Source organism: Melospiza melodia, chromosome 1 (genome assembly GCF_035770615.1).
Source record: "Melospiza melodia melodia isolate bMelMel2 chromosome 1, bMelMel2.pri, whole genome shotgun sequence".
Classification (NCBI taxonomy): Eukaryota; Metazoa; Chordata; class Aves; order Passeriformes; family Passerellidae; genus Melospiza; species Melospiza melodia.
In genome coordinates this window covers 134,437,550-134,458,613 of record NC_086194.1, presented here as the reverse complement: position 1 = coordinate 134,458,613, position 21,064 = coordinate 134,437,550, and the positions used below count along the sequence as shown (strand labels likewise).

The 21,064-nt window shown below is 36.1% G+C and overlaps 1 protein-coding gene across 1 annotated transcript in view; it reads right to left on the bottom strand.

Annotated features, from left to right (window-relative positions):
- RP1 (RP1 axonemal microtubule associated) overlaps positions 1 to 21,064 on the bottom strand; it is a 164,633-nt gene that overhangs the window by 119,207 nt on the left and 24,362 nt on the right. The window contains 14 exon segments of the mRNA XM_063150435.1: positions 1,670 to 1,759; positions 5,126 to 5,326; positions 8,114 to 8,153; positions 10,101 to 10,209; positions 11,822 to 11,999; positions 13,087 to 13,299; positions 13,896 to 14,057; positions 16,004 to 16,119; positions 17,451 to 17,580; positions 17,722 to 17,753; positions 17,840 to 17,916; positions 19,460 to 19,535; positions 20,198 to 20,276; positions 20,863 to 21,014. Coding sequence (XP_063006505.1) covers positions 1,670 to 1,759; positions 5,126 to 5,326; positions 8,114 to 8,153; positions 10,101 to 10,209; positions 11,822 to 11,999; positions 13,087 to 13,299; positions 13,896 to 14,057; positions 16,004 to 16,119; positions 17,451 to 17,580; positions 17,722 to 17,753; positions 17,840 to 17,916; positions 19,460 to 19,535; positions 20,198 to 20,276; positions 20,863 to 21,014 — 1,655 coding nt within the window.

Below are 21,064 nucleotides of genomic sequence, written 5' to 3'. Positions count from 1 at the left end.
GAGGACTGAAGACTGAAAAACTTCTGGTAGCTGCTGTTGCATCACACTGACCTTTTGGAAGATGTAGAAAGATGGAAACAGATTTTTTTTATTTTAGAATGAAAACAGGATGAAACTCATCAACTGCATCCTTCTGAACTTTGACAAGTAGAGGATACATTGGATTATTAAATCCATTTGTGTTATCTTTGGCTCTTCTACAGCAAAACAAAAAATAACCTGGGTACCATCACCATCTGTATATTCTCAAGATGATTAGAATTCAAATTTCTAGAGTTATTTGCGGCTGTACAGTAAGATAGCTGCCTTACTTGTTTCCTATAATTACAGCACTCTTTATAATCTTTTATGAAAGTAGTTTTCTTGTAATTCTTGAATTACAATACTTACTACAGGGGTTTTCCAGAGGTCTTGATGAGCAAAAGAAAATCAAAAATTGTCTTTCTGCAGTTGTGTTTCTGAGTGTGCATATAATATGCGTAAGCCTTGCAAACAAAATTATGAAAGCAAGTACTCACATCCAAATTCTAACACTTAGAAAATCAGAGCAATACATGTTTTTATCTCACTTTTCCAATAAAATATTATTTAAAGTAAAATGAACACTGCTTTCAACACCAAAGCATGTATTTATTCTAATGTGAAATACTTTGGCAGCACTGATTCCTAATCTCTAATATTTACTGGCAGTGCCCTCCTGCTGATTCATAACAATTGCATATATTAACTCATTTTTCAGAAAAACACAGCTTTCAACATGATTTATTTCTTGTTCTGAAATGAAGTTTTTGAAATTCCTGGCTTACCCTATGAAATTCAGGCTGAAAAGTGGAATATTTATGCTCACATTCTGTTTTATACAGTCTCAGTCAATACCTTTGGGTTAATGTAAAAATCTGCTATTATTGCCTAATTCTCTTTGTCTTAATCAAGCTTTTTAAGATTATTCTTTTTTATTTGAATAAACTTGTTTCCTTTATAAATTCAACACAAGAAAAAGACAAAAAATTCTTATCCCACTTCTAAAATACGTTTTACATGAGTGTCAGCCTTAGGAAGCATTTAGAACAAATTTTGTCTAGTGAACATCCCTAAATATCAAGAGAAAAATAGAAATAAAGCAAAATAAAGAAGTATTTGTTCACCAAATCAGAAAAAAAAAAAAAAACCCAGAGCTTTTTTTCCCCTGAAAATATTCATAATTATAAGAAATGGGGGGGCCTGTTATAACTTACTTTGTTTACCTTTCAGCAAACTTTGTTCATTTCTATCAAGTTGTTGTCATGGAATGATTGATGCTCCATCATTTTCAATTTTTCAGAGCCGGAATTTAAAGCTAGAATCTCCCTAACACACTGAAGAGTACAGAAACACTAAAGAGTATGACAAATTTTCATTAAGCAGAATTTGGTCAAACACACCAATACAATAAAATTGCTGTCTGCAGGAATTAGGAATAATTGCAAAATAATCCTGTATATTTCTCTCCCTTAGGAGGTGAACTGTATCAATGTTTTTGTCATCTCTACAGCAATCTAAGAACACAATTCAGTGACAACTTATCCCAATCAGCATTTATTGTTTCATAAACCTATGTCTTTGTGAAAAGATGGGCCCTTATTTACATAAATATAATAAAATGGAAACAAAATCACTGTAAAAGTCTCACCCTCTGTAAATTCCACTCGGGTTGTTCATCTGGTAATCCATCAAGTTCAATTCTTATCTTATAGATATTCCCAATGCTGTTTATTTTAACCTGAATAAAGTCAGAACAGTACAGTATAAAACTATATAGAATTACATCTTTATCTTTGCAATTGATTCTAGATTTATCTGAACTATTGTAGTATCTGAGTGCTCAGGAACAGTGCATAATATTTGATTGGCAGGTTTGAGGTTATAGGATTCGGAAAACACATTTCTTCTGTTTTGACTAAGCAGATTACTGTGTGAGCCCCAGTTTGACCAGATCACAGCCTAATGGAATCACAATGCTTGCCAGGAAAATGATTTGGCAGGTATTTGAACTATTCAAAGTTTCAAGAGTAAAAAAAGCTGGTGAGGGTTTTTCATGAGAGAAATGAGCAATACAAAATTACATCCTATAAACAAAATTACATCCTCTGACTAAAAGTCACAAAACTTTCATAATTCTGCACAGACGACCATAAACCCTAATGTGTCAACACGAAGGATACAAAATTTTGGAGACCTCAAAGAATAATTCCCAAGGGTTGGCAGAACTTCTGCAAAACTTCAGAAGTCACTGATGCTGTATTTGTTTTCTAACTATGATTGGCATTCATTTGCCCTTTCAAGCATTGAGTGTGTTCTTACTTATAAAAACTATTCCATGCAACCCTATATTCAAAACTTTAAATGAACGTTCACTTATCTAGGGTTCATTTGAAGTTTAATCACTATTTAAAGCAAGCATAAATAATTTTAGATAATTTATAATGTACCTTTAGGAAAGGAAGAGCATGTTATTATGTTATTTCTCAAATAATTCTATTCATAAAAGATCGGTAAAAGCCTATTTCTTTCCACAATTTACATCCAAAAAGCTATTTGCATTGGACAAAAATTGCCTTCATTGTCTTAAAAACACGAGTATATTATCCACTCATTCTATACTTTCATTTTTAAAAAGCACTCTTCTCATTTTAGGGGTCAGAATTACCTCTTCTCCTGTATCAGCTTTTGGCTCTTTGTGCTTTTATGTAAGAAAATTTTATGTTATAGTCACAGCATTGTCATGCTTTAGTCAAAGATTTCTAAAAGAAAAAAACTGCCACTCTGGATTTCCTGAACATTAAATACACATTGAAATTTCCAAATTGTTGTTTGAGACAGAATCTGCAGGTTTCACACGTGTAATTTGTATTGATATACTTGTTACATCAACCTGAATTCCATTAACCAAGTAAATGTGAACACCAGGATTGAAACGCTGAGGTGACAATAGTTTCCTTCTTTTCCATTGGCTAAAGAAAATAGCTTTGCTTTGCTCTGCCAAGTCATATCCTTGCTTATGCTGCATAATATTCCCCTCCAAAAGTAGTCTTATTGGAGTAACCTGAAGACTTTGGGATTAAAGCAGCAGTAAATTATGGGCATATATTCAGCTTTAATGCAAAACCCCCCTACATGTATTGTCTTTCCCCCATTTCACAAACTGACCTACTTCTCAAGTAATATGGGATATTGTCTTCTCATTCACAGAGCTGGTGCTGTGAATAAGAATGACTGCATATACAAGGCTGCCATGTCATTTGTTTATTCTAATAAATCCCTCTTCAGACTTTTAGTAAATAAAGAAAAAAGGTTGCATCTAATTTCATGTATCAACACAACCCAAAACAAAATGTAGCAGACTAAGTCAGAATGCAAGAGTGCCTTCTTCCTAAAACAAGTATAGGTCTTCCAGATGTAGCACTCTGGTAGTCTTGATCTTTCTCATGCACTGTCTTAGGAATGATTAAGCAGGCAAAGAAAACTCACATAGGTAAGGTAAAATAAGAAAGAGAAGGCCACATATTGAATGGTTTTCAATTCTTAGGTTAGTTCTACTCAAACTTTTCATAGTTGCACATGTTGCTGATAAATGTAAAGTTAAAAAACTTTAAACTGATTCCTAATTGCTGGATTACTTTAGCCTTTCAGAAGCTGCTTCCTTCCTAGAACTCCTGGCCAGAGCTATGATTAAGTCGATTACTTTAAAAATAAAATTTGGTATCATCTGTTCTAGAATATACCAGTAAAAACATAAAAGTTCAAAGGCAGAAGTCGTAAGAAGAAGATGTAACTTTTTTTATGTCTTACACTCCTATCTTCATTTCAAGACCTGTTCTGTTAAACAAGTACAGGATAAAGTTTAAGGGGGAAAAGAGAAGAAAAAGCTCTTACTCAGAGGCTTTTTCTTTGTGGATTTATCCACTGCAGACTAAAGAGTGAAAAGCACTTCAGTGACATTTGCTGTTTCATGCCTGAAAGCTATAGTGTCAATGTGATGTAAAAAAACCCTAGGAGTAGCCCCAGGTGCTGAGAGAAAGATCCTGCTCTCTCACAAGATCAATATCTGCAGCACACAGCCATAATGGGCCACATCCATTTTAAAGAAGAAAAATTGGTCTATCCCTTTTGAACATATGGATTAACTTTGCAAACATGCCATTATCCCACATTGCTTATAAATTATTTACTAATTAGGAGAGCAGGATTCCCTGTGGATCATAATCTATAGCCTATATGCTTAGAAAAAGAACATTATGGTAGGTTGCCTCCCTGCCTATGTCCTATTCATAGAGAGAATTATTATTATTACTATTATTATTATTAATATCATTGACAGTAGCAATCTTGGATTGTATGAAGATTGTATTACAAGAGTTGATGAGTCCAGAAAAAAAAAAACATGAAATATGGAACTTCTGCTTTAGCTGCTGAACACAGCAATGTTACATGCATCTCAGGCAGAGATTTAAGCAAAACAGAAATTTTAGCTCCTTTGGTAAATTCCTCTCAGCCTACCTAGACATAATTTCCTTATTAAAATAGAGGTGGGGTTATCCTTGAATAAAAGCAGAAACCTTGTGTTTTGACAGCATGGTAACATAGAGATTTCATTGGACTTTTGGTTATTCCACAGGTAAACTTTTCTGGCATTTAAATCACTTACAGCGTGGCAGCTCTAAAATGGGTTTCCTTCTTTAATTGAACAAGTTCCACAGCAAACATTTTATAGTATGCTTTGAAAACTATATGCCTGAAAATTTAATTACTAAAGATCCCTAAACAAAATTCAAGTCTTATATCAGGCATGTTTTTTTTTCAAAATTAATAGTTTTTTAAGGTAGTTTCAAATCAATTGCCTTAAAGGAATCAATTTACTTCTCAGTTGTCCCATTTGATCTTCTATATCAAGAAGGGGGAGGGGGTTAAAAGAAAAATAATTTCTGTTGTTATGTGTAACAAGCTGATTTAACACAGAATTCATGGAGATTAGATACAGATTTATTTTATGGAGTAAATATAGGAGCAAAACAGGTTTTGTTTTCTATGACAGGATAACCCTTAGAAAGGTACCTATTAAATAATGTTCTTAGCCTTCATTAGCTACCTGAAATTCATCTTCCTGCCTGGGAAAAAACAGCTGCTTCCCGTTGTCCTTGCCAAGAGTTATGGGTCCAGTTAATCCTCTGTCTCCATATATCCAAAGAGCAACACTTGCTTCAGTTCCTGCAGTTCCTGTCAGTATTGACACTTTCCATTCATCATCCGAAGGAAGGGGACTCTCACCACCTTGGGGATTTCTCATTTCCTCTGTGAAATACAGAACGTTAGTGGGAGATGAAAATTGACATGGAACTGCCAGTTGCTGTTGTAACTTCAGCACATAAGGAGGCCATAACAGCAGAGGGGTTGTATTTTTTTCATGGCAAGTGAGATAGCCTGAAAAGATTGATTTATGTTTCTTGTCTTGACCAAAATGTACTGATTAGTTGAGCTACAAGAATCAGCTGGAAAAGAACAAGTTATCTCTCACATACGCCGTCATCATGTTCATTGTACATATTCTGGAGCAGAGCGAGGATGCTATGGTGCAGAACTGTCACCATTAAATTGATATTTCTGGTTTCTTAGTCTGATATTTAGAAACAAGTAGAATTTCTCCTCTGATGCCTTGTGTTGGGACATCATTAGCAGAGTCACATTTCTGACAATATAAACAATTTTCATTTCAAATTAAAAAAAAATCAGGAAATTAGCTTTCTTCAAGGTAAATATCAACTAAATACTGTAAAAAAACCCAAAAAATACCTCAATATAGCCTTGCTTAACCATATTTATGCAGTGCCATCATTTGGATTAAGGCATTCTCTGCATAAATGAGACAATAGCAGCATAGTAGCACTTTATGAATAAATTTCACAGCTCTAATGGCTAAGCAAATATAATTTGTAAAATATAGGCTTCACTAGAACAACACCTAGTGGTCTTCCATCTGCCCTGAAGAGAAGCACACATACATGCAGAGACATCAAAAGACACCTCTGCACAGGAGATATGGAAAAACCAGACTCCATTAAGGGAAAGGAATTTAGTTTTGAGTAATTTAATCAAAGTGGAATTTACAAACATCAGATGTCTGGAACACTGCTTTTTAATAATGGGACCACTGGCCTTGGAGCCCTCTCCAAAAAGAGGGAATCCTTGCTGCCAGGAACTTGTAGTGTGGTCTGACACAAGGGGCAGTTATAAGCCCCACATTTGAAAAGATGAACCTGCACATTGCCAATATACTGTGTCCTCCAGGGCTTTCCAAATTGCTCACATGAGCACTTTCCATGTGACTGCAAAAAGAATTTTTAATATGCCACCAATATGGACTTGTTAAAGAATTCCCAGTGCATCACTGGGGATGTTTCTGCTGCATTGCATAAGTTATGTCATGATATTAGAGTCCTTTCCTTTTTTATTTGCTCAATTAAAATACTGTACTGGGTTTCTCTGGATGGAGTTTTTCCCTTCACTTATTTCACCACCCTTACATCAAAGGGAAAAAAAACAAACACCCAACCAGACAAAATCAAACCAAAACCAGACAGAATTGATGCAAAAGCTATCACTCACCACCAGCAGCCCTTTTTTCTTAGAAGTTTTACTCAAAAGGAATTATACAATTGGTTGGATCATCAGAATGTCCTATATTTAATTCAACATGGTAACCAAAGTACCAAAACTGAATTATGATCCACTAGCATTAATATCTTAATTGATGTGAAATATTTGCACAAGGAAATGCTAAGAAATTGGGATCTATACAAAGTTTTGCAATAAATAAGGACTGACTTCTGGAATCACAGGAAATTTAGCACTGGAAAATATTATAATATTTGGTTAATCAATTTTTAAGAAATTCAGAACTGTAGTATCATTACTTTTACAGCAGTGCCTCTAACAGTAGAATTATGACTTTGGAATGGCCATAGTAATTTAGACTAGGCATTGCTGGCTGGTTTTATTGATTCTTCATCATGACTGAGAGCAAGTTATTCTGACAGAAAAAAGAAAATTAACACCCCAAAAATAAAGCAAGAGGCAAACATCCAGAGTATACCTGAATAATAACTTTATTACATTTGTCTTTCAGTGCCTGAAAGAACAGAACAATAGCAAATTGCTTTGGTGTGATAAATATTTCTGAGAACTTGACTATGAGATTTTCTGTAACTGTAGTTACCTAGCTTCTCACCTGTAACTCTGAAAGATGGAGCTCCTTGCAGCTATCCAAAACCACAACTTTCTTACAGCAGAGATTAAAATGTTCATAAATACAAAGGTATTCAAGAAACATAAGGAATCACATGCTGCCTCTTATGCTTAGGACAAGAACTCCAGACTTGGCCAGCTGCTACCCAAAACAGTTATTGCAACCTCAAACTACCACCTCTTGGAGCAATTATAATGTACAAACAATTCACAGGCTTGGAATGCTTTCTGCCTCATAAATTACTGGCTCTTCTTACAAATGGAAATCGGTAGCATTGATTTGCTACAGGCTAAAAATATTCCAGTCTGAAAAGAGGATTTGATGGTTGCCCTGCATTACTCATGGGATTTTACACACTTCATGACACCATGCTGTAAATCTATTGTGACAAAAATTAATTCTAATAGGCCCGCTTGAGAATGTTGAAGTCACAACCCTTTCCACAACTTCACAGAAATAACTTTTTTTAAATTTACATACTTATCTTAAATGTAACACAAAAGGAAAATTATCTTTTCTGAGAAAATCATATGATTGAGTGACACTTTTAAAATGAACCATCAGAAGTTTGGGCAATAAAGTGGATGTATTTTTTATTACACCTTTGTGTACCATCATTTCCAATGTTAACTGAGGTGGAAATGAGATCAGATTTTATTTTTACCTTCTAAGTAAAATATATTAAAAAATTAATAGCAACTGATAATGCCAGACATACAGGAAAAGAATGTGGAGGATATAGAGAGCATTTCTCAGAGCTACACTTGGTTAGTACCAAACCACAGAGGTGTCCTCAGGGTCACAGACTGCATTTGTCTCATGGAAGCTAATGACATCTGAGCTATTAAGTGGAAGGTGGGACCTGACATCATCTCTGCGCAATGAAAGAAGTTTCTTGAGGAACACTGACCTCACACTGCAATGGGAGAAGTCTCAAATGCTGTAGCATGGTTTTCAGTTTAATGGATCCTAAATCAATTATTATTTGTGAAAACAGAAATCAAAATTCACCTACAAGTTAGCAGACACAGATATAAAGAGGAGGGTCTGATCAGCCTAAGAGTTAATCTGCTCTGGGTTTGCCTGCTAAACCCACTGCTGGATTGCAAACTCAGTACAAGCATCACCTTTTCCAAATATTAACTGTGAGTGAAAAATAGAAAATAACAATTTAATGAATATCAGTTTAAAACTCAAGGCTCACCTGTACATGTCAAAATACATATGTTGAGTGAAAAGTATCTTACTAAAAAATTATCATTTTATTTGAAAGACAGAGTAGCTTTGATATTTCTATTCATTTTCCATAAGCAGAATCTATATTTATGAATGCCAGAAAAACTACTTACAAAGTGCTATAGACTTTCTATAACCAATTTCACGGCAGATATTGCTTCTATAAAAAGATCCTTTGTATCCAACCCTAAAAACATCCAGCTTCTTTGAAAACAGGTTTGATGGCTTGTGTATTGTTGTCATGGGTTTCAGACACAGCATATCTGCTGACAACCCACCACACTTCAGGAAGGCTCTGTGATACAATGATACAACATGAAGCCTGAGAGATTAGAAATGGGGTGTTTTGAGCTAAAAATGGAAAAAATATTTCCAAAAAGAATTAAGTATTTATAGTGATTCCCAACTATGCTTGAATTTAACCAGAACACTTTGATTGAACTGAATTTAATTAAAATCCTGCTTGATACCTCCCATTTTACCCTATGAACAAGGATACCAGATGTGATGTCTTGTTCACATGGCCAGACTTTTCATGTACACCTTGAAACAATCTGAGGATCAAGTTTGAAACCAAATCAGCAACCCACCTGAATTATTTGCTACATAAATGCCTTTGAGACCACCTGTAACTGAGTAAGCAGTTGTCTCCCATAGTATGCCCCATAAGCACACCTCCCATACTGGAAGTTGCAATATAACCTTGTCTTTAAAGCTCTTTCAATGTAACAGCTATTTTTCCACCAAGTGAATGTGCTTCCATGTGCTGTTTGCAGCTCTGCAGTTTCCATTTACCCCACCTGCTTTTTGTGGTGATATGACACGATTCACACTGTCAGGGTCTTTGGGCACATTGAAATAAGAGATGCAGGAAGCAAACATGATCAACCCCACTCTTTAAGAGATGTTTCAGTCTCTGATTTGTTTAGTTGTTTAATTCCTTAGTTTGGTTACTAGGATGCTGATTATTCCAAAAATTCTTGTCTTAGACAATTTGTCCAACGTCTTTAGCTCAGAGGAAGCATTTTATTGTAGAAAAACACATCTACTAGACCATGACTCCAGAGGCATGATCAGAACAATGTTTATTTAACTCCTACCTGCAAAATCATAGGTATGAATCTAGCATGCAATGCATCAAAACCTTCCTCTTTCCTCCAGTGAACCATAAAGCAGGAAACATGAGTATGACAGCATAAATGAGAAATATTCCATTCTTTCAGTGAGCTTTAGATAGGATTCTGCACCATATCAACCCCTTAATTTCCACAGAAATATTCCATCAATGAATTACTAATTAATTTTTTAAAATGAAGTTATTTAACAAGTTACTCAACCTGCTGGTTGTTGCTTTATCAATAAACCACATTCCAATGTTCTTTTCAGAAAAAGAGTAACTGGAAATCTCTTTTATGTAGTGTGTTTGTGCTCACAATTCAGAAAATCTAGGAAAAAAATCTAGAAAAGCCATTTATTGTCCTTCCTGAGCTAAGTCTCTGCAAACACACACAGAGGACAAGCATAAAACATGTACCACAGCTGGTTTGGGAATTTTCACTTACTTGAGGGTGGGGGAATTGAAGGCCTTTGAGGTACTGGCTCCTGGGCTTTTGCTGGTTGGATTTGAGATGCTCTGAAGTCGTTCTTTTCTTGTTTGGGTGCTGCAGATGTTCCCATAGGCTTTTCCCGGCCAACTAAAACAATGAAATGTAAAATCTGTCACTAGCTAGAAGCCATTTGCTTTTTCTTTCTCAGAAGCTAACAACAGATCTCACAGTTGTTCCACACAATAGACATCAAAATCGTTTTTCTGTTGTTCACAGAATGTTACAAAAACTGGGAACAGAACTGACATACCAATTAAAGTCCATTCAATGTTTTAAAAATCTAAGCAAAAATTTAACATTGATGTCGGAATAAAATGACTTGTTAATATGTGGCTTTCCCCAAAATAAACTTCTCTACCCCCAAAAAGTTTTTTTATTAAGAATGGAAGTGCTGAAATGAAAATGGCTAGAGGCCATTTGAATAATAAATATTAAATTGATATTGTTAATATGAACACGTCAGACAGACAATATTTATTGCTTGCATAGAAAATATTAGCTCCTTTTAATACTCTTTTTAGTGAGCAACACAGATTCAGGAGGTTTGAAACCTGTGAAAAAGTAACATTTAGCTTTATTTAATGACACAAGTAAGCACTGACTTGTTGAGAATTTCTATTGAAAACACTGCTCTTCCAAAAGATAATAAAGGAAAATAATTTCCTCATTTCTACAAGGACATAGTGATTAAAATATTCCAATCACCCTGCAGCAAACAGGCAAACAGGGACAGAACAGTAGGGATGTGCTTACAGTCACCCTCATAATGCTTCAATCACAGTATACATGCAACAATTCGTATGAGTGGTTGCAGGTTTTGAGACTCTCTTTTTGCTAAGTTTGCTCTCCTTGTGTTTGAAAAAAATCTGAGCAACTTCTCAAGTGCAAACTGATGTCCATTTAGCCTTTTCATGAGTTGTTTCATTTCCTGATGTCTGGACTTGTCAAGTCCACCAGATAAGAGTACATTTCCTGCAGAATGGTGTTTCCTGCAGTTATAATCTAAGTCAGCTGGCTACCTTTGGTAGCCAGTTTTTCACTAAATTAAAAACTTTGTTCTCCTGAAGGGGAAAAGACAAGCAGGCCACCCAAAGACAGTGATCCAGAGGGTGCTGAGACCCAGTTTCTGAGTCATGGAAAGTTGATTAGGTCAGCTCTCTACTGAAGAAATATTTTGACTGCAACAACAGTCAAATCTGACTATGGGACAGAGGAATAACATAATGAATATTCTATGTGGGGAGTACAATGTATTTCACATCACTGAAAAAGAAACTGAACACTGCCAAGTAGGCCTTCTTAAATGTCTACTAATATCCCTATAAAATCAGGAAAAACTGTAGTAAAGTTGTTAGCAAGACAACGTCTCCCAGCCTTCCAAAATCTGTGGCCAGAATGAGGAATACAACCAGGAAGACAGTGCCACTTTTATCTTGTCCCCTGTTTCAATTCTCATTCTCAAAAGCTTGATAGAAAAACAATTGACATCTAGCATATCTTTAGTATTATTAAAAGAAAGGAATGGAGTTAACTGAATATGTAGGAGAAATTAAGTGTGCATACAATAATTTTTCACTTTTAAAACTGCTGAAACACAGGGAAATTGTGTCAATGTATTTTTTACACTTCTGCTTTGAATTTTGTCCTTTAGAAACACTAGTTACTAAATAAAACCATACACTATTGAGAAATCACATACATTTGATGACCTGTGGGTAGAAAAAGATATTTCTCTCTCCAGTGTTAACAACTGGCTTAGTTTGGCCATCTGGCAGAAGACCAACATATATCCCTTTATTTTGCACTGATTCCAGGCTCACAGATCCCATTTCCAAATTCTTCTCAATTTTAAAATGACAGTATTCATCACCCGTGCCCTAAGAAATTGATAACAGAAACATGAATCCAACAATTGAATTAATGTAGCTAGAAGACTCTTTAAAAGTCTTAATTATTACTACTTTCCAGTAATATTTCAGATTAACTTTACATTCTTCACAACATGATACATTACTACACACATAGAGACATACCTGCACCCAATCCCTGTTTATTCCTTTATGACCACAAAGACTAATCAAGTAAGTTAGGCAGGTGAAAGACCAAGTGAAAGCATTCTGATTTATGTTATGGTTTAGGCAAAGGCTAGGATATATTCAAAGGAGTTTCCCACTTAAACAATTTCCAAAGGATTAAGGAATGTGAAAGTATCTGTATCAGAACACATAGGATATTTCTACACAAATTTTATGCATAGCCCAGATTTGCTAATGCTACATAATATAACATGTATTAAATAGATGTAATTAATTTTTTCCCTCAACTTCAGAGCATTTACAAGTTTAATTTCAAAACGTTTAGCCAGTGTCACTTTTTATCTGGATATCCTGATCCATTGGTGAGAGGACTGCTGAAAAATAAAATACTCACAAAGCCTATATTCAAAATATGGATCGAATATTTTAATCCCTGAAACCGTACTGGAGGCAATAAAAAACTCTCAAGGACGTTATACCTGAGAACTTACATGGCTCAATTTCATATTCAGTTGTCTTAAACTCCCAAATAAAAATTATGCAAAAATATTTCTTACATTTATTAACTTAGATGAACAGAAAAACACTTTAAAAGTTAGTGAAGTATACAGTTACTTACATCTTAGCTATTCTTTATTGGATTTTTTCTGTATCATCTACCTAGCAGTACATAAATTTTAGCTACATCCACATTCTCAATAGTTCAGTAATATAATCAGATATTTACTGAGTCCATCAACTGTCACAAATCCATCAATTGACACAAAACCTTCGCTTGCTATATTTTTCTGCTTTTGCTTTGGCAAATGAAGGAAAATATTTGAAACATTTTTAATATGAACAAAGTTTTATGTCAAGCAAATAAAAAAAGATTCTCTCCTATCACTGACAATTCACTCAAATGGAAATACGAACAATAACTGCTTACTGTTCCATCACACTGGTCATCTTGGATCTTCAGATACATTCTTGGTTTTTTTACACTTTCAAACATGCAGAGTCCAGAGCTGATTTTATGCACTTTCCAGTAGGATTCCTGCTGCTGCTGACCTGCTCCACTGCAGCTCCCATCAGGTTTAAGGGACAGAGCCTGGCAGAGACTTGTGTTGAGCAGAATGATGGCACCATGATGAAACACACCCTTTAGATCAGAAACAAAAAGTCCTCTGTGAACAGAACAGCTTTTCTCCATATTAAATTTGGATACTGATACTGCTCCTACCATTTAATTGTAAGCACTTACGCATGTCCTTGTATAAAAGATAAAAGAGTCGGTCTCAAGTAATTCAAGTACACCTCCAGTTTTTGAATACATGCTGCTTTCTGTGCAGGCACCAACCAGAGCAGTGGAAATCCTTCCCTACTCTGCAGCATCCCTGCTTTTTCTTGCTCAGCAGCACGGCACAACATCCAGAGAACAAGGAGAGTGGCAAATTAAGGAACTTATCTCTTTTCAACAGCAGCTATGTGCTACTTTTTGACGGTCTGCTAGGAAGTTGAGGGTCTCATCTTTCCTGTGTTACTGCTCACTCTGTCTGCGTGTTCCAGCTGCTGTATCCGAGAGCAGCAAAGGGAGCCCCCTCAATGCCGCCTACCTGTTACACTGGAGTTGGGCTCCACCTCGTGGAGGAGGATCCCTCTTTTACCTCGCCAACCTCTGAAGCTCCGTAAGGAACAAGATGCTTTATAACAGCAAATTTTAGAAGGGTCTTCCTAATTTTTCCCTGCCCACCTTACCTTGACATGCACGACAAATTCTCTGGAAAGCCCAGCATATCCTGCTGCTTCATCAGCCACTTTGCCTTGGATGTTGAAAGCCACAGTGTGACCTGCGTAGCTGGCTGACTCAAGAATGGCACAGCTGTTTGCTTGAAGGTGAACACGAAGCTCACAGCAGGCCTTGTCTTTGCTCTAACACAGTCAAAGAAGGAATAATAAATTATATGAACTATATGTCAAAATCCAAACAACGGAGAGAGTATTACAACAGACTGTCTGTGTTGTTGAAGTTCTCACAATACTAGCAGTCTAGTACAAAAATCAGATGTGCAATTGTGAAATTGTGTGCTCTGTGGAATTTGACAGAAACAGTTCAATGTACAATGACACAGATCTGGCCATAACATGAAAGATACATGGGTGCCTCACTTGGAGAGTGTGCCACAGCCTATAAATATAGCAAAGTATAAAGCTGACACAAGCAGGAAATGAGCGGTGGTAACTCTTGGCCACCAGCCCACCTTCTCTTGCTTTTGTGTTTGTTCTCATTCATTTATACTGTTCTCACAGAAAACACTCAGAGAAGCAGAAGTTTTACATGAAAGAGTAAAGCAACATGCTTTACTCCATGATTGCCTGTTCAGCTTGGCAGGCTTTATGATCCCTTTGTATGAAATAAATAATTTAATATTTTATCAAACAATTTCTTAATACGTAATAATACATATTTAAATATTTTATCAACTCATTATCTCATATTTATATAAATTCTCATATTTAAATAAAACTAGAATTTTAATCCATGTAGAATGCTAACAATCCCTCTAATAATTGATAATACTTCTAATTTACATCATCTTGGAATTTTCAAGAGTACAAAGAAGCAATATTTCTAGGAAAATTTTTTGTTTTCAAGGCACTGCCTTCTGAAGAAAAAGCCAAAAGAACTGTCTATCAGATTCAATATACCTATAAAAGTAAAGAAAAATTGTATAGATTTCAGAAGTAGTTGTGAAACAAGTGAGTAAGCATATCCTCAAAGCACAATTAAGTATGTGTTACAAGGCAAATTGCCATTTTATGTTGCCTTTTTGTTCCTCCAGTGCCTGAGAGACAGGTCTCATGTCTTACAGGTGCCATGCAACATCAAAGACTCCCAAAGCACCCTCAGACTCATTTTTGAGGCCTTTTACCAGAGGACTGAAAGCTCCCCTGTGTAAGGGGAGGTACCCGGGCATTCCCACCTACACTCCTCATTCAAACCCTGCGCATATATTTACACACATGGATCATCCAGGGCCATTTCACTCCAATCAGCCCCAAGGAGTCCCTTTACAAGAACCTGGATTGCTCCCATTTCCTGGGCTAGGTCATAACAGTTGGATATTGAGAAGAGGATCTTCACAAAGAGAGTGCTTGGGCACTGGAACAGGTTCTCCCTGGTCGCAGCACCAAGCTCGACAGAGCTCAAGAAGTGTTTGAACAACACTCTGAGACACATGGTGTGACTCTTGGTGCTGTCCTGTGAAGGGACAGGAGTCAGATTTCCATGATCCTTGTGGGTCCCTTCCCACTCAGGATATTCGCTGATTCTATGATCAGAAGGAACTGAATTCTACAACTCCATTTATCTACTTGTATACTGCAAGTGCTGAGGAAGAAAGGTCATCGTAAGACTTTGAAGCTGGGCTGGAACAAATCAAAATGCATCAAAACAAACCCTGGATTATACCAGCTGTCTTATGATTGGTATTTTACTTGAAAAAAATAGAAAAAACACAAAGGAAAAAGGGGCATTCATTTAAAATCAAGTCAGAGAATTTTCCCTTATTGAAAAAGAGGAGATATTAGAGCATTCCAGGCAGCTTGTCAGCAAACAAATATAAATGACATCTTGGAATGGCCTGGTATTTCTGAATTAAAGAAAATAAATTTACCAAAAATTAAAAAGTAAAGTGTGAGAAAATAAAGCCCTATCTCTAAATTCACCTATTTATCAGCAATTTCCTGGGTTCAGTTCTGTAATTCTTCACTCATTATCTGATTGGAAGTACAATTATTTATTAGACAGATTAAAAAAACTTTTTTTTTTTTAATCAGACAATGACATGTCTTTATGAAGTAACAGCATTTCCTACCTTTCCAGTTACATGGCCACTGACAAGAGCAAGAGCAAGAGATGGCATTTGATGACTGCTGAATATACATATATTTCTCCTTTTGACATTTACATCAAAAAGACCTAAGAGTTAAATGAGAAAAAAAAAAAACAGAAATATGAAAGTCTAATAATTCATATTTGCATTTAATTACAATAGATGGTTTATCGTTTTCAAGGAAAAAGAATTAATTATGTGTTTAACTCAACAGTTTGACCTTTCTGATCAATAAATTCTCTCATTCATTCAGGAAAGGGCATCTAGGGACTACTAGTCTCTTTTGCTGCCTTGAGGAGAAAAGCCCTGAAAGGTAATGATAAGGAACAAATTTCTTTTTATCAGCACATATGTTTAAAAAAAATCCATAAAAAGGAGCTGAGAACTCCAGCATAATGATCTGGGCTCTAGCACTGAATTTAGATGATAAATAACAGATGATGTAGGGAACATAAAGCTCTCAGGTAAAAAAAGAGACTTAATTTTCTCTATACTCATATTAGAATTTGTAAAGCAAATCCTGCAGCATAACTCATGGCTTCTCAAATTTTAAATCTGGCCAATTTTCCAAACAATTAACTGTTATAGCTACAAAATATTGATGAAAGGTAAATTCTTGCCATTTTTTATTGTTCCCAGGGACAACAGTGGTTTTTTTTTTTAGCAACTGTTCTACCAATCCATTATGTTGCAGTTTTGTAAAATGCAGCTGTCTCTGGAGGAGTCCTGTGGTGACCTGAAAGATTCTATCACTTCAGAAAAGGTCTGTGTAAGGTCCCTGTGTAAAGTCCCCGGTGAGATGTCAGAAAGACTGAACAGTTCCATCAGTTCCAAGGGAATAAAATACACGTGCCTATATATGATATGTATTAGAGTTAAGTGTTACTAATGCAGGAGGAGGAAAGTCGATAAGAGGTGGAACTGGTAGACTACCATTAACATCAATTACAAAAATGGAATAAAATGAATTTATGCATACACACACACACACACACATATAAAATATATATATGTACACAAACACACACACACACACACACACACACACACACACACATATATACTCCTTATTAATTAACTCCGCCTAAATTTGAGCTTGTTATCTTAGATGGATCTAGTTTCAAAAGACTCTAGCTGTCCTTGCCATGTGAGTTCTGTGGGAGAACCAACCTGGAGATGACAAGAAGTTTTTCTATTTGGTAAAGGAAAGCCAGTGACAAGACACCATATGAGAATTTGTGTGTGTCTGTGTAAACTAAGCATATATTTTCTAAGTCCTTATAGTCATTAACACATATGTATTTTAAGCAAGGAAAATGTTTAGTATGATTATATACTCTTATCCATTTTAGGAATCTCAATATTAAAGTCTTTCTTTGTATCTCTTATGCACACATCCACATGGGAAATACTTTACCATATTTGTTTTTCTTGTCACCAAGAGCATCAACTCTGCTATCTGGGTAGAGGCAAACGAAGCCACGAGTGACCCTGTTGTAAAATTGAAGTGTAATGCCTTTCCGAAATTTCCACTTTTCTGCAGCCCACTAGTTTTGTACAAAACAAACAGAAAAGACTTATGAGAAGATGATACACAGGAATTTGTCATACAAAGCATTCAACTGACCTGATTTCACTCAAAGCATCATTTCAGGGGTTTAAATTAAAATGAAAAGGCATACTCTTACAGTTTTTTCTCTCTTGAGTTCCAGCTCTTGTCCTGTGTGGTTAAAAACAGTGTAATTAATTTACAGAAATTCTTCATTCCCTTTGAGACAGTTTTCTTCCCCACCAATTCTCACTTACTTTCCGGAAGCATTCTGGCATCTGTCACAGGCAGTTCTCGAGAAATATTGCCATCATCCTGTCCCTGGTCCAGCCACCTAAGAACCAGAACCTCTTTCAGTAATAACCTTGATTGGCAACTTCCAAAGTATGCATGACACTTGTATACAATACTTGCTGTCCTATGCATTAAAGTCTCAAGGCTGACAAACAGCAATACAAAAATCCAGCTTTAGTAAAAAGAGATTAACATTGGCAAAAATTTATTTTTCTTTCTTGTTCTTGGTGAAACATAAATAAATGCTTTCCTGGACTGAGGTAAAAGGACCTGACCCAATTGTTACATGTCAGAGAACTCGGATTCATCCCAGATCAATCATGAATTGTGCAGTGATCATAATGTTTGTTCTTCCTGTCTGCAAGAAGGCGACAGCAAGGTGCAAATTGTTCCATGCCCTGAAAATCCCTATAGGAGGAGGCAAACTAAACAGTGACAACACTTTCACCATGTCTGAACTGTACTTTCACATTGCTTTTGTACACAACTACTTATGTAAGTTAAGTCTAACTCCATTTGAGTCAAAAGCATGCCCACACAGAGCAAGAGAGCAAGCACAGCATCAAGCTCTAACAATAACTAGCACATACCCTGTATTTTTCTGCCTGAAATGGATTTGAACTCTCCCTAAATTATGCATGAAGCCAGCATTATAGATCTCTTCATAGCAGTTCATCCCATCTCGAATACAGACTCAAAATTAGGTCAGGCAAGGATGAGGTGCTGTATCTGATAGGCAGAAAGCCCTTACTCACACATAAATCAGTTCCAGTGTGCACATCGCTCACTCTGGGCTGTCTCAGGCAGTTATTTATTCACTCACAGAAGTGAGAGGAGGAAATAGAATTGGGGTGCCACTGGCAAGCTGCAGCTAGACTCTTACGTGACTGGACTTTACTGTTCCTAATATTTGCACTGATATTTATCGATTAAGACTTTTCCGCAAGGTGTTGAGGATTAATCAGGCATAGATAAAGCTGTAAATGAGTTATAGAACAGAAGAATCAGAGCAACAGCATCTGCAGGGGAAAAGGCAGGGAAGTTAGGATCGCTTCAAATTACATTGCAGCTGAGTGACAGGCTGCAAAGCAAATGAGTAAAGGGGACGTGGTCAGGCAGCTGCATTTGTGATTGTCATTTCACAGGATCTTAAAGGCTGATCCTGAGCTCACTGAACCCCAAGGTAATCTCCATGCTAACTTCAGTAAATCAGGAGATTTGCTCGAGAGCCAGCAAGCCATTCTTCTGAAAAGTCTTGCATTGCATGACATGGAAGAATGGATGAACCTACTGGTGTCAGATACAAGGTGTTGGATACAGAAAATGTGCAACAAAAGCCTATCTTAAATAGCTCAAAAGGTGCAAGAATGGAAAGTTCCCACACAGAACTTTTATTGCTTTTTCCTTAGTTCAAAGACCAGATGTTTGACCAGATACAATTCTTAGAGCTGTAAGAAGACCATCAGACCATCTCAACTCTCTTCTTAGGAAGTACATATTTCCGCTTACAGGATATTTCAGGAGAAAAACTAAGGGTAGTCACAAATTTATTAAACGTCTAACGCAAATCAAATATAACCAACCTGTGACAAAGAAAAGTATAATCCAAATCTGTTATAGGATCCTTGATTACAACTTTGTCCAGAAACCATCCATTTCCTTAGAAGAAATAAAGTGAAAAACAAAACATTGTTCATTAAAGAAAAATTGATGCGTTTCATTCCGTCAGACTTCCTATCGTTTTCTCTCTTCTACTGGAACTACAAAATCTGCAGCTCCACTGGCAGGTTGAAAGAGTGACAGCTACCCTTACAGCTAGAGAGAGGACAGTACCTGCTCTGGGTACTCTGGAGCTTCCTTATAAGCCTGAAAGCTGCTGGGTCTGTCCCTGCCTACATCCCTCCCTCCTTTAACACTGCCGTCATATAAGTCTTATTAGTTTCGCCCATCAAAATAACAACAAAATTATATAGCATCTTATGATGGCTCAAAATAAGTTGCTGTGTTTACAGTATTCAGGTTCAAGAGTTTGAAAAATAGGACTTTGGATAGCAAGCATTTTAAGTTTTACCATTAATTGGAAGTCTAATGACAAGATAGGGTTACAAAAATCTTCAATTGCATCTTTACAGTGTAACTGATAATGCTAATCCATCTAAAATTATAATAGCTCATTTTCACTTTAATACAAGACACAAGCAATGTTTAACATGAAAACATTCCCTCTCCTCACAGTTTTTAACAGGGATTAGTAAAAAATTACTATCAGATGCTGTCCTTTACATAATGGTTGAGAGTAGAGCACAGGTGAGATTTCTGACCTGATCCAAGCCCATTGTGTCCTATAACAATCTTGTACAAACATCCAAGGTGCACAGCTTCAACAGCAAAGATGTCAGTCTGTAATCAACCAACAAAATTTCAGAAAAATCTAAAATGCACAGCATTCTTCAGCCACGAATTTCTGAAGACCAAAACCCCTTATAGCTCTTTAGTCAAGATCATAATTTGAAATATTAGCTGATGATAAAGTGAGAGCAAAACAGGAAGGTCAGGTTTCCTGAAACAGAAGCAGAAGCCTGATCACTTTGCTAATGGGAGTAGTGCCATTCAAATGAATGGGATCAGAGTCAGAAAAGAGAAACCTGTTGAAAGCCTCAATGGCTAAATCATTGAAAATTACAGCAGATTTCAACATTAGAAATGTGGATTTTAAATTAAATTTCATTTCCCCTTTGCTTATTAAATAAAATTTTTAGAAGAATGAAAACCAAAAGTACACAGTTTACCTATTTTTAAATGAAAATTCTCACTTGCAAAAGCACTGGTATAACTTTAGAAAGTATTTGGAACTTAATTAGGGAATTTTTGGAAGCCATTGGAATGTAGCAATTATCTCTTTTTCTAACTGCAACCTTCTTGGAATCACCACCCACCCAAGAGAGAAAAGCCAGACAAGCATATCAAAAAATGCCCTTTCACTTACTTGTCCTTTTAAAAATTTCTTGGGTTTCTGTGACCTGAGCAGCTGTCTTGATCCTGTATCACCTCTTTCTCCATAGACAGAAATGTAGACATCAGCCTCAGTTCCAGCGTTCCACAGGTCTCCTGTTGTCACATGCACTTTGTAGACAGTCACTGACAATAAAAGATGACAACTTTTCACATCACAAGCACTATTATATAGT